Consider the following 13,127-nt stretch of genomic DNA (forward strand, 5'->3'; position numbering starts at 1 on the left):
ATAACACAATTGCTTCCTTTTCAATTCAAAACTGTTGTCCTTTTTATTATTATTAATTAAATTTTAAAATACACAACAATCAACTTCATTTCTGGTATAGAACTTGATAAATTAATTGCTCTTCATGCTCCAAATTTTTCTAACTAAAAGCTTCTATATCAAGTTCTATTTTTTTCTTTTTAATTATTAATTGCCAAAGCTGTATTTCAATACTGATTTACATCCTTTCATTTTAGGTAAATTTAGATATAATATTTAAAACAAAAACGTATTGTCAACATAAACATAACTTAATTGACATGAACTTTATATTAACTTTGATGTCTGACGTTTGATCTCCCACGTCATATATTGTCAAAAATAAATAAGTAAATGAATCTATTGATTTCACAAGTTCAATTAATTCAATTTAACGGCTTGTAATAGGTCTTTAAAAAATCATTTGACATAAAATAAAATTAGTGTTCCGTTAATTTCTTTTTTGATCTTGAAAAAGCAAGGTGTTTAATCAATTAATACTTAAATTGTTGTCATTAATCATAAGCGAAGTAGGAATTCTATTTCAATTATTCTTATATTGATATTTAATATCTAACTCATTTTAAAATCATCTAAAATCTTATATGACTTAAATTGCAACTTGCAATTATTTTTGTTTAATATAAATTATTTGATAAAAGTTAAAAAAAAAAAAAAAAACTATCATTTTTGTTGTAAGAAGTTTAGACTTTGTACCAATTTAGCCTCTATGTTAGAAATCTGACAATCAAGTCCCTAGGTTGGATATATGTTTTAAAACTATTTAAAAAAATTAAAATAAACTACACAATTCAAATTAATTAACCTTTTGTTGTTTCATTCTATTCTTTTTTTAATACAATTATTTTTATTCTTTAAAAATCTTTCATAAGAATTATTTTCGTCATGTACAAGTACAAGTATAAGGGAATTTCAATAATACTAAACCAGTAAATGCGAAACATTGTTGAAAATTGTTTTACCTTAACAATTAAAATAAAATTTGTTGAGAAATTAGAAGGAAAACTTAAATAATTGCAAGAAAATAATTAGTACAACGACTAAAAAATTATTAAACTAATTAAATTATATTTAATGAATAAGTCAACTAATCAATTTCCTATTAACGAACATTATAATAAATGGCTGGAAAAAAAACCAAAGCAGTAAGTAGAAAGCCAATACATTAATTATTATTATTATTGTTTTCTTTTATTCCTTTGTAACGACTAGGAAAATGTAAAATATAATATTTACAAACAATTTCATTTTTTCATTTTTTTATTTACCAGGAGGGTCAAAATAATTTGTATTTTGAAATGATACAATATTCAGAGATGAATTATATTATTTCCTACCCTTAATTAATGTGCTTCTTTCAAGCCCTTCAATGTTGTCAATATGACTTTTCCAGTATCAGCCATGAACTTCCGTACCGAAACGGCGGCGCCCAGTGCCGGAGCCGGCGACAGTGCCGGTGCTGTAATGGGTGTCGGAATCGCCGCCGGTGCAGTCTGTTCTTCAGCCAAAACTTTCAACATCTGATATTTTCTTGTCAATCCCACAACTTTTCTACTCATTTCAATCCCTCCATTTTTCCCATCTGCCCAAACAGAAAAATAAGCTCATAAATCGACACAAAAGCTCTAGAAATGGAAATATTGGCCTTCATCTATACAACAAATTAAAAAAAAAAAAAAAATCTTTTGTTTACGCCACCGAAATCAGGTTTCTTGTTTCTAAAATTCTTACGAGCATAAATAAAGAAGTTATTTATCAAAAATTAACTTCCAAATAAAAAGTTGTTTTTCAAAGACTAAAATTTGATGAAAACAAAAGAAAGGAGCAATGACTATCAAACTCATTGCTATTTTTTCTTTTCTCCAAATGAAAAAAAAAAAAAAAAAAAAAAAAAAAAGTTAGAAACAATGGCCAAATATTGTTACTTTTTGCTATTTCAAAACGAGATCGTTACTAAATGAGATATTTACCTGTAGATTTGAATGAGAGCGACGACGGTTTTGAATTATCGGAGAGAAAAACGAGAGCGGGAGTGAGAATGGTGAGAAGAGACCAGAAGAAAAAGATTAAGACATAAGCTCGAGGGGTCATTTGTTGTTGGGAGAAGGCAGAGGACAGCAGGTTAAGGGAATATCTTTTGTTTTAAAGCCAAAGGCAAAGGTATATTTTGGAGTTGGTAGTGGCAATGGAAATCCCTATTTGTATTAGCTGGCCATGTTTATGTAACCAATTTATTTTTAATTAATCTATCTATTGTTCCATTCCATTCCAATTCAATTATTTTTAATTCATATAAGAAGTCAAGTTAGTTGAGAACTAGTTGTTGTGAAGGTTGTTATCACTACTTCTAGGGGTTTTACTTCTAGGCACAAGTGGGGATTGATAATCAGAATTATTTCAAAAACTGCTTAATAAAATAGTTGAAAATGAAACTGTTCATTAATTTCAAATTGTAAATATGTCCTCTCTCTTCAATATCAGAGAAGTTTTGCTATATTTTAGCTTCAACCATATGAACTTCAACTATAAGTTCATGTTGTTATACTAAAATCACTACTAGATGTTGGTTTGGTTGAGTGATTATTATGGAAATGTACTTGCAAAGGTGTGTTTTTTTTTTTTAAGCAAAGGAGGTTTGTTTAAGTTTCCTATTAAAAGAGAATTCCTGATTTTACAAACATCTTTTCTAGTTTTCAAGTTGTTCTTCTAAGCATTGCTATATCTTGCCTCCAATTGTACTTTTATTTTTTTGTTTTCTTCTCGTTCTTTCAATATTTATTGAGATAAATATATTTTGGTACTTCGTTAAACTATGCTCAAGTTTGTACTTAATCCAACTAACCAACCATAAGTAGCCTAAATTAAAGATAAATAAAATATAATTGAAACTTCTACAAGTTTAAAAAAGAACTATAATATAATCTTGAAACTAAGACTTAATCTTAAAGATGATTAAAATTTAGATCTGTTGTCACCTGCACCCTTATTTAATTAAATAAAATAAAGGTTCATAAGCACGCCTAGATTCACAATTAAGCAGGCAATACTCAAACCTTGGAGAGCTCAAAGGCCAGTTCCATGTCTTCTTTATCATGGTAGACGGTAGTATGAAAAATTTTAAGAATTCGTGGAGTTCACACAATAAATAATAGTATGTACTAACATAGTACTAAAATTCCTCTTAAAAAAGGAAGATTGAGAAGTTATTTAACATCTCAGCAAAGTTCACTTTGCCAAGAGCAGAAGAAAATTGGCAAGAAAATCGGAACCCAACTAATATTAATTGGACATTTCATTTTTCCCCAACAGAAAAAAAGAAAAAAAAAAGAAATTAAGATACAAAAAAAGAAAAAAATTATAAGCCATATTCTATAGTAATAGAGCCTAAGAATCCTAGACAAAACAAACACAAGAAGAAAAACAAAGTATAGGATGATGGATTGTGGTCAACACAGAATTGAGAAAAACCTATTACAATATCCATATTACCACCACAACACCATAAGCTGTTTCTCTTCAACCAGTGTCCTGAATTCGTACTTGTCTGATAAGCAAGTGCTTGTTTAGGAAAAACTGAAAGAAGAGTTCGAATGCTGCACGCTTTCATTTCTGTCTACTACTAACCAGAGGGGAATGATGAAACTTAGTCTCTTGAAACGCCACTGCTACTTGCAGAAGACCTCTTTCCTGTATACCTCTGCCACAAAGACAAAGGAAAAAAGTTACATAGTTACAATATTTGAAACCACCCTACAGAATTAACACTACCCTCTCTCTCTCTCTCTCTCTCTTTCAGTGTTTTGCCTTGAGAATGGGAAGGATATCTTTCACTCTTAACCCCTCCTTCCTAATGACCATTGGATATAGCTTCTGAATGCCTTCTGTGACAGTAACTTATCTTTCAAACATCTAATGGATTAAACCATTAGTCACATTATTCTAGCCCTTCTAATGGTTTCTCTCAGGGATGGGTGTTAAACGACTATTAGACAACAGGATAAGTTCTCTCTCTGGGAGAGGTGTCTCTCAGTATTTTTGCTCTGGGGTGGGAGTACATGGCTACTCTCTCTATTGCTTTTTCCCTGTTGACGGCCAAGTTTTCCATCTGGAGGGGTATTTTCTCTGTACTTTTGACATGTTCTATGACTATTAGCCAAGTTCTCGATGCCTAACCTGTTTTCCAATGCTGAAAGGAATATATTTGTATTTGATCATGTGCATGATTTGGCGCTTCATTGTCAGGACAAATAGAACAATCCAATAGCAAAGAAGAATGGGCCAGAAAACCGGAACATCAAAGAGTGAGAAGAAGGTCATGAGGAATGCAATACAAAAGGCTTTGGTGATGGCGTACCTGAAAATTAGAAAGGAAAAAAAAACGTTTAACGGTCCACGAAGTCCATACTCAATTAAATGATATCAGTATAATCTGATACTGGACATTCACTCCAACCTCGTACAATGATAAGGATTTGCTATAATTTGACACTTGAAAATTCTAAGAATCCACCAGAATCATCAAAGCCAGCCAGCATATAATGCTGCACAACTCACTAAATCTAATACAGTAATACTAATACTTCACAATTCAATGAATGTCCATCCTCAAGAAATGCCAAGTGTCTGAAATAAGGATGTCAATTGACAAGAAAAAACGTGTCAACCACCGAAATCATTAGATTCACCCCATCTCCATGCAATGACAAGTTTTAGCAACATGTTTACACTTGCCAAGGAACAACTTACACATTACACTCTACAAGTAACTATACAAAACCATGATCCATTGATGCACATTCCGCCCAGAAAAAGGTTAATTTGGATATAGATATACCTTCCCAACATAGAGCCTGTAATTTATATGACCATATAAAAACAAATTCAATTTTTCCTAGCTGTGTAAGATATCTATAAATCGAGGGTGAGGTCATTGGAACATAGTCTGATATAATTGTCTGCATTCCGATTACAACATCTCGAAACAAAGAGCAGAGAGAAGAATACCAAAAGCTGCACCACATGATAGTTTTTAGCAATGAAATATATTCAATTATTGCAGCCAGAACAAAAATTACTTGATAATTAGCCAAATTCCACAAGTAAACGAAATCAAATCCCCAAATAAAATAACTAAAGTAGCTAATGGAAAGAGGAATACCAAAATTTGAACTCCGGAAGTCGACGTATGAAGGGCCTAAACTCATCAGACCCTTTAGTAGGCAAGGAAGCTCCATCCAAGACATCGAGCTCAGGATCAACCTTGGGCGATAGAAACCCAATCAAGAGATTCAAAATATAGATTCCCAATCCATAGGAGACAACATAAAACCCTTGAACATAGAAAACACGCAACACATAAATTGCTGCAACAAGAAGGGTTCCCAACCACCTCTGGACCGGGTGAGGAGTGGATCGATCCAAGTAATACTGAAATGCTCTGGCAAAGTCGTTTCTCCACTTAGCCAGAGGTGCTACTGCAGAGGCCGCGTCGCCCCCAACTCCTTCCATAAAAACTTATCCCCTGTAAAAGGAACGGCATTAGGTTAAGAGAACACGATCAATCTAATCTATTGTGGATCTAATCTACTGTTTCCAAGCATTTGACATTTTACATAACCAGAAACGAAATGGGAGTAATTCGAAGCATAAATCAATCGAAGTAGGAAAGCAGTTGGGCAATAATAACAGAAATCAAACACTAAATTGAAGAAGTAGGGTTCAGAAAAGGAATTGAAAAAGTAGAAGAAAGCGAAACCTAACCTTGAAAAACCGAAAAGGGAAGTGGAAGAACGATAGATGGAAGAATTGAGAACGAATTTGGGAAGACGATGAATGAAGCCGATTTTCGTTGCCTCGTTTTTCAATCGCTTTGATTTTTCTTTTCTTGTTTCTACTATGAATCCGTGTTTTTGCTTTGCCTCGTTTTGAACCAAAATATTATTTCCCCAATTGTTTTTATTTTTATTTTTCCCATTATCATTTATCTCTCTCCCCCCACGCCTCTCATTTCAATACGGGAAAAAATACGTTTAAATACCTAAATTTTGGGTTTAATTATTATTTAATATATTCAAAATGGTGAATTTTTTAGTTTAATTTTAATTTAGTTTAAAATTTTTAAATGTTACATTTTAATATTTATTGGAATTTTGTTCCTTCCTAAATTTTAAGATTTATATTTATAATCTTAATTTTTTTATTAAATACTCATTTTCCGTCTTTAATATTAATATCTATTACTTAATTTTTTTCAAATTTAAAATTAATTACGTTTCTCTCTTTTCAATTACTATTAAAAGTAATTTTAAATATTCACTTTATAATTATATCAAACTAATTAATAAATATTAACGTCAAAGACTGAGATGAATATTCAGTGAAAAAATTAAAATTAAAAGTATAAATTTTGAAATTTATAGACTAAATTGAAACAAAAATATAAAATTGAAATACAAATTTGTAATATTTTGAAACATATATGGATTAAATTTGAGTTTTTTTTCCTTTTTTCTTTCTTTTTGTTTTCTTATATTTTTATTGTATTAAAAAATAATATATTTTATAAATTATCTAATATAGTTAATGATAATTATACAAAAATTATAACAAACATATTTATAACTTTTTCATTCTAAACAGATTTGTAAATTAATTAATAATAATTAACAATTGAATAAAATATTTAGTTAGTAAATAGTAATTATGAATACTTGATTGTCCATAAATATGGGACAAATTTAGGAGAAAATTTATCGAGTCATTAAATGAAGTAATTTGTCATCTAATCTACACCAACACTTAACGATCCAATCACTATTCTTTTAGTTTAGAGTTGAGTCAGTGATCATTTAGAATCATTATGTAAATTTGAGAGACTAAAGTGTATCTTTTAAAATTTTACCAAATAGACATCAACTCAAAACTTGGGAACTAAAAATACATTTTGTCTATATATATATATATATGAAATTGAAGCTCTATCTCCAAATTTGATAGTACAAGTTTTATGTCTATTAAGATATACTCATTTTTTTTCAATTCATTTTATTTATTTGATCACTATTAATATTATATAAACATGTCATTTTATATTATACTAAATTGGAAAAGAAAACCATTCCTAAAAAAAAAAAAAAAACCCCCAAATTTGTTAAGAAATTCGAAAACTCACCCTCATTTAAAATTTGAAATTATAAACCTACGTTACACAACATCAAACAATAATTCACTTATATTTCAAAAACAAAACAAAAATCCACAACTTTTTGTTGAGTTAATTTCTTTTTTGAAAAATGTTTTATTTATTGAATTCAAATAATATCATAATGGAACAAATTATAAAGGATCCAAATTTCAAATCTACAATCTTCCGAGGATTTCTTTTTCCCTCTAGAGAAGTTAAAAGATATTTTTAAGGCTTCTAAACTCGTGTAGGCTTCCTGTAAAAAAAATTGTAGTATATAGAAATATGAAAATGTTTTAACACTTCACTTAATAGTGTACGTATTCCCTTTAAAATTTTCATACAACTTTAGAACATGAATTCGTTTCACTTGATCTTTAATTCCTAAAATTCATACTTAAATTATCAAATCATAGGTCCATAGCCCTAAAATATGAAATTCACTCAACAAATACTAAACCCATATGCATACAAATTGGTAGCATTCACAAGGTTTCAAAATCAATGTAATGTTTGATTCAAAATACACAGCTAAAAAACACAAGAACACAGCGACTCTGATTTGTGAGAATCTGAAAAAGAACCTGGCCGCCTTTTGTGCTAGAAAACCAAGGTTAATATAAAAGAAGAAGAAGAAGAAAAAAAAGAGAGGGGAAAAAACCGAGTCTATGATCAATCCTTGGAATCTATAAGTTGATATTATAAGGAATTTCTTAAGTCCCGGTTGATATCATTTAGTTTTTGAAAAATGATAATACGTAAATAAAGAAAAATATCTATCAATATAACACCATTTAAAAATAAGGGTAATTACAATTGGTAGCATTTTTAGGGATAATAACCAAGTGTATAATATCATTTTGAAAAATTGCAAAAATATAGCAAAGTCTATCAGCGATAGACTTGTATCGTTGATAAACTCTTACTGATGATATGGTCTATCACTGATAGACTCTACTAAGAGCGTACATGGGTTGGTTGGGTTGGCAACCCAAAAGATCCAAATAAAGTTGGGTTGGATTATCGAGTTATAACTTATTTTTTATAATTGATTTAAAATACATAAATTTATCTACAACACATTACTCATAATTAAAATCTCATAAAATTCAAAGGTTAAATACCAAATATCTATAAAATTTATTATAAACTATAAACAAAGATAAACATCATAACAATTTTAAAAGAAAAAATATTAATTTTTTTTTTTAAAAAAAAAGTAGTCAAGCTTTAATCAAAGAGAAATACATAAATTCATTTTATTATTGTATATGTAATTTGCATAGGGTTGAGTCAACATGATTTTTATTTTAGTCAACCTTAGACTCAATCCGACCCAACAGATATAGAAAAGTTCAATCTAACCCAACCCAACCCTTATAGTTTGGGTTGGGTTGTTCGGGTTGTTGGATTTTTTGAACACTCCTAACTCCTACCAATAATATGGTCTATCACTGATAGATTATCTAAATTTTACCATATTTATAATTTTTTTTATATTATATTATATCTACTAATACTTTAGCTCTAATGTTATATTTAAAAATATCTTTAAAAATAATTATATATATGACAAATGTTGACCAACAACCTTTTAATTTTCTTTTCATTTTTCGTATTTGCCTTTCTCAATTCCTCTTCCTTTTCTTTCCTTTGTTTCTTTTTCTTCTCCTTTCCCTCGTGTTCTCCATTCTTTTTTTTTCTTTTTTTATTTGTTTTTTCTCCTCTCCTGTTATGTGTTTTTCATTCCTTTTTTTCTTTCCTTTTTTTTTCTGTTTCATTTGACTTCAATTTTTTGTTGTTTTTTATTGCTTACTTTTTACTTTTTTTTTTCTTTTTTCATTGTTGATTTTGATTTTCTATATTCAAATTTTTCATTGTTAATTTTGATTTTCTATCTTCAATTTTTTCATTGTTAGTTTTTTATTGCTTACTCATACTTTTTAATTAAAAAAAAAATTGAGAAAGTTAGGTTTCAAACGGAGGAATTAAAAGAAATATTTTTCTCAATTTTTGAAATTTTAGATCTTTTTTAGAAACGAAACGAGAAATGGGAACTTAGAAACGAAACCATTTTTTTAATACTTTAAAAGTATGAAATTTAAACTTCTATCACTGATATCAGTAAGAGACATGGTCTATTGGTGATAAGTTTCCTATCACTGAAAAACGACGTGAATCAATAATATAACTTAGGTAGATATCGTAATATTTGTGTATCGGTAATATCAATTATCAGTGATATTAATGATATAACTTATATAGATATTAGTCATATAAATGTATCAGTGATATCGAACTTAGATAGATATCAGTAATAGAAGTCTATTAGTGATCAAAGTCTATTATTGATAGTCATAATAAAAGTTTCTCAATAATGGTCACTGATAGTTTTAGGTGTTAATCTTTCAAAATTGATCGCTACTAATGAAAGTCTATCAGTGATAGCCACAAATATTTTCTATCATTGATAGCTTAATCTTAGATGATTTTCTTTCACAGTTAATATCCACATAAGAAGTTTATGGCCAACTTAGTAAATTAAATTAATAAAGTTGAATCTCATACTAAAGTGTAAGTGTGATGCCTAAAAGTTATCATTAATAGCATGTTCTTAGTGACAGAAGCTATCACCGCTAACTATGATATAAGTGATATCAGTGATATCGATGATAAAACTTAGGTGATATCCATATATCGATCATATCAATGATATTTAAAGCCGGCTGTATTTGATGAAAGTCTCTCATTGATAGTCATAGCTAAAAGCTATCGGTGATAGTCATTGATAGAAGCTATCAATGATAGTGTAATGACTCGACTCCCTAAGACTCAAGCTAGGCCGTTACTAGCATGCATGGAAGTTAACATGACATTCTTTTTATAGTGAAATAAATGCTAATTAAATAAGGTAACTAAAATGATTTGCATTAAATTCAAATATTTAAACTCAAATGATAGGGTACCCATAAACCATAACGGAAACAAATAAGTCTGAAAACAAAACTTAAATAGTAGTTTCAAATCTCAAAACTAAAAAATTTAAAACATAAAAGAAATATTAAAATATGACCGGAAGCATTTAAACTGGTCCAGTGGCTCGATCACGAATTCCGTTTGTCAATCGTTAGTGCATCTTTACCTTTACCTGAAACAACAACATAAAAATGGATAAGTATAAAATATTCAGTAAGTAACCCCACTACTAGGGTCAGACTAGGCATCTATGTCCTCTAGATGCCTACCTCTAGTGGAACATAAAAACTCTTCTAGTCTTCATGGTACTCATACATGAATAACTGATTTTTATCCCACTGTAGTTAGATATACCCACTACCTCTAGTAAGTCCCATAGGACCATCAACCTCTAGTGAATCCTGAAGGATAACACCACCTCTAGTGAATTTTGAAAGAACATAACCTCTAGTGAATCCCGAAGGATAACACCACCTCTAGTGAATCCCGAAGGAAACACAACCTCTAACGAATCCCGAAGGATAACACTACCTCTAGTGAATCCCGTGAAAGAACTCTTATCAAAGAGAGAAACTATGAGCGGAAGATTGTTCTAAATTCATTGTGACAGAATTACAAGCATTCACAAACATACAAACTAGTTATGCATCTTTAACAAAATTACGACATGCTTTAGAAATTAAATACAAAAAGAGTGAGAGACTTACCTTTGAAGAACTTTTCTTCCATAGACCACTCACTCTCGCGAAGACTTTGGACAACAAAATCTCGCTCTTGCCCAAATCGTCTACCCAGTCGTCCAGTAGTCACGAACAAACTTCTCCACGAATAAGTAAGCTCTCGGACACCACCATTTAGTAACCTTGGTATTCTCAGAATGAGAATCCAGGAGGTGTGGGCTCTATTGGATTTGGTAGAGGGAAAGAGGAAACTACGATCGCACTATATGACCAAGAAAGTGGGAAAAGGATACTGTCTATCGTATAGACTGTGGTGCTTGATCGTTTAGTAAAAGTCAGCAGGTACACAATCGTTTAGGAAATCAGGCGTGATCGCTTACATGATCGTTTAATGAAACTTCTAGCCACGTGATCGTTTATTAAAATGTTACACGGTCGTTTAGAGAATGGCACATGTACACGATCATTTAGACAAACACTTGAAGGCTGTCGTATAGTCTCTCGTGAGTTAAACGATTGGCTGTGTACTTAATGAAGCGATCCTTACAAAATGAAAACATTTTTCATTTTATCCTTTAGTTATGAAAATTGAATACAACCTCCCACTGTCATGCACAGTTAAAGGAGAAACCACCTACAATTATCTCATAATTGTTTTAATTATAAATTAATATAATAACTAATTTATCATATTATATTTATAACCTATGGTTTTAATATCACATCATATGTAACATTTAAACCATAGTTCTTTTCTCCTTTACTTGATATAAATCATATTTATATCATTTTCCTCCAGGTATGTATCTCATACATCATATCAACTATTGTCAAGGTTGATGCCTTAATTTCTCATATCCTGTAGTTTGTAAACAGTTTGTATGAACGCTTGTGTTGTCAATATATGATATTTACTTCACATCTTATATTTTTGCTCAGTTGTTTGTTTTATTTGCTTTACCACAAATCAATAAACATGAAATTCTGGGTTATCTGTATGTGACTTAAGCATGTATGTGGTGACATACAAGTGGATCATGTCTTGAGTGATAACCCAAATGGTCTGTAGTATATGGATATAAGAGGGAAACCTTATCCTAGTAACGCTATGGATGCGGCCCGCTTTGTAGAATGGTCATAAGTATTGTGACTTGTCACAGATGGTCTGATCCTGATCATTCGTGTTGGGGACATGCGAGCGGGGGCGTCCTATACAAAGAGTTTGTATAAGACCTGACCACGAAGTGTTAACGTCTCGTTATATAACACCGTTCATGATAGAGACTTCACTTCACTAGGATGACCATACGTAATATGACCTCAATCCTAAGTGAGTTGGGAACTCTTGCCATTAAGTGCGGTCCTTTGATTTGTATGGGTGCGAGTGGTCAGGTCGTCGATTCAAACTTACCATTTTAGGGATTCGTCTGATTTGGGACCTGGGAACTCAGCTATACAAGATGGAATTCACTTCTTCCCCGAGGCAGGGGTAAGTAGATAGATAGCTCCCTTAAAGGTTGATTCCGGAGCTTGAACGATGTGGCGTCACACACCTTCTCTTGGCCTGAGAGGTGTTCACACATAGTTGAACTATGTTTTATTGTTCATTAGAGAAATCAAGGGTACTTAAGGAGTGGGATGCAACTCTAGGGGCAAAACAGTAATTTGGTCCAGTTGTACTTACGAGTATCTGTGAAGGGTCATCGTACTCATGATTGGTTATATTCGATGGGCATAGAAAATATCTGTGGTAAGAAGAGTTTAGCTGTTGGTCTTTAGTGGAATGTCTGACAGTTAACGAATGGTGGATCTCGTGACTAAAGAGTTTAGTCAGCTATTCACGGACCGTTGGAGCTTCGAGCCACATGTCCATTAGGTCCCCTGGGTAGCTTGGATAAAGTCGAGGACCTGTGTTTGGGTTAATTTGAAATGTTCAAATTGACAAGAGGAAGTTCGATTATATATGATATAATTGGCTAGATGTATGAGATATATTATTTTAGAGGAAATTAGATATAAATATGATTTATATCAAGTAGAGGAGAAAATACTATAGTAGATATGTGATATCAAACTATAGGTTAAAAATATAATATGATTATATTTATTAATATTTTAATTGGTTAATTATATGATAATTAACCCAAAAATCACGTTTGGACGTGGGTTAGTGGGGCAGCGTCAGTTATTGTAACCGATGAAATAAAAATGAAATTGTTTCATTTTGAATCGTTCGTTCAATTCCCTGT

The 13,127-nt window shown here is 30.9% G+C and overlaps 2 protein-coding genes across 2 annotated transcripts; both read right to left on the bottom strand.

Moving 5' to 3' along the window:
• Window positions 1-1,185: 1,185 nt before the first annotated feature.
• LOC120075920 (uncharacterized) lies at window positions 1,186-2,263 on the bottom strand. Its single transcript, XM_039029669.2, has 2 exons — window positions 2,010-2,263; window positions 1,186-1,621 (listed from the first exon to the last, which is right to left on the bottom strand). Exons 1-2 carry the CDS (start codon window positions 2,128-2,130, stop codon window positions 1,383-1,385), a joined length of 360 nt encoding a protein of 119 aa, XP_038885597.1. The 5' UTR covers window positions 2,131-2,263; the 3' UTR covers window positions 1,186-1,382.
• Window positions 2,264-3,289: 1,026 nt separating this feature from the next.
• On the bottom strand, window positions 3,290-6,044 carry LOC120075919 (protein RER1B-like). Its single transcript, XM_039029668.2, has 4 exons — window positions 5,800-6,044; window positions 5,198-5,560; window positions 4,213-4,393; window positions 3,290-3,736 (listed from the first exon to the last, which is right to left on the bottom strand). The coding sequence occupies exons 2-4, from the start codon at window positions 5,545-5,547 to the stop codon at window positions 3,683-3,685; spliced, it is 585 nt and encodes a 194-aa protein (XP_038885596.1). The 5' UTR covers window positions 5,548-5,560; window positions 5,800-6,044; the 3' UTR covers window positions 3,290-3,682.
• Window positions 6,045-13,127: the final 7,083 nt, after the last annotated feature.

This window comes from Benincasa hispida, unplaced genomic scaffold, assembly GCF_027475165.1.
Source record: "Benincasa hispida cultivar pf3 unplaced genomic scaffold, pf3_genome.v1.1 HicScf1848, whole genome shotgun sequence".
In the NCBI taxonomy this organism is placed as follows: domain Eukaryota; kingdom Viridiplantae; phylum Streptophyta; class Magnoliopsida; order Cucurbitales; family Cucurbitaceae; genus Benincasa; species Benincasa hispida.

Bases quoted from the DNA above. Each gene is read 5' to 3' on its own strand.
- LOC120075919 (XM_039029668.2), bottom strand. From the start codon at position 5,547: ATGGAAGGAGTTGGGGGCGACGCGGCCTCTGCAGTAGCACCTCTGGCT. The intron at 4,394-5,197 runs GTATTCCTCTTT...TCTAATTTTCAG, and splicing joins CTTCCGGAGTTCAAATTTTG to GTACGCCATCACCAAAGCCT. The intron at 3,737-4,212 runs GTTAGGCATCGA...TCTTTGTGGCAG, and splicing joins CTTTCAGCATTGGAAAACAG to AGGTATACAGGAAAGAGGTC.
- LOC120075920 (XM_039029669.2), bottom strand. From the start codon at position 2,130: ATGACCCCTCGAGCTTATGTCTTAATCTTTTTCTTCTGGTCTCTTCTC. The intron at 1,622-2,009 runs GTAAATATCTCA...CTGTTTGGGCAG, and splicing joins GCTCTCATTCAAATCTACAG to ATGGGAAAAATGGAGGGATT.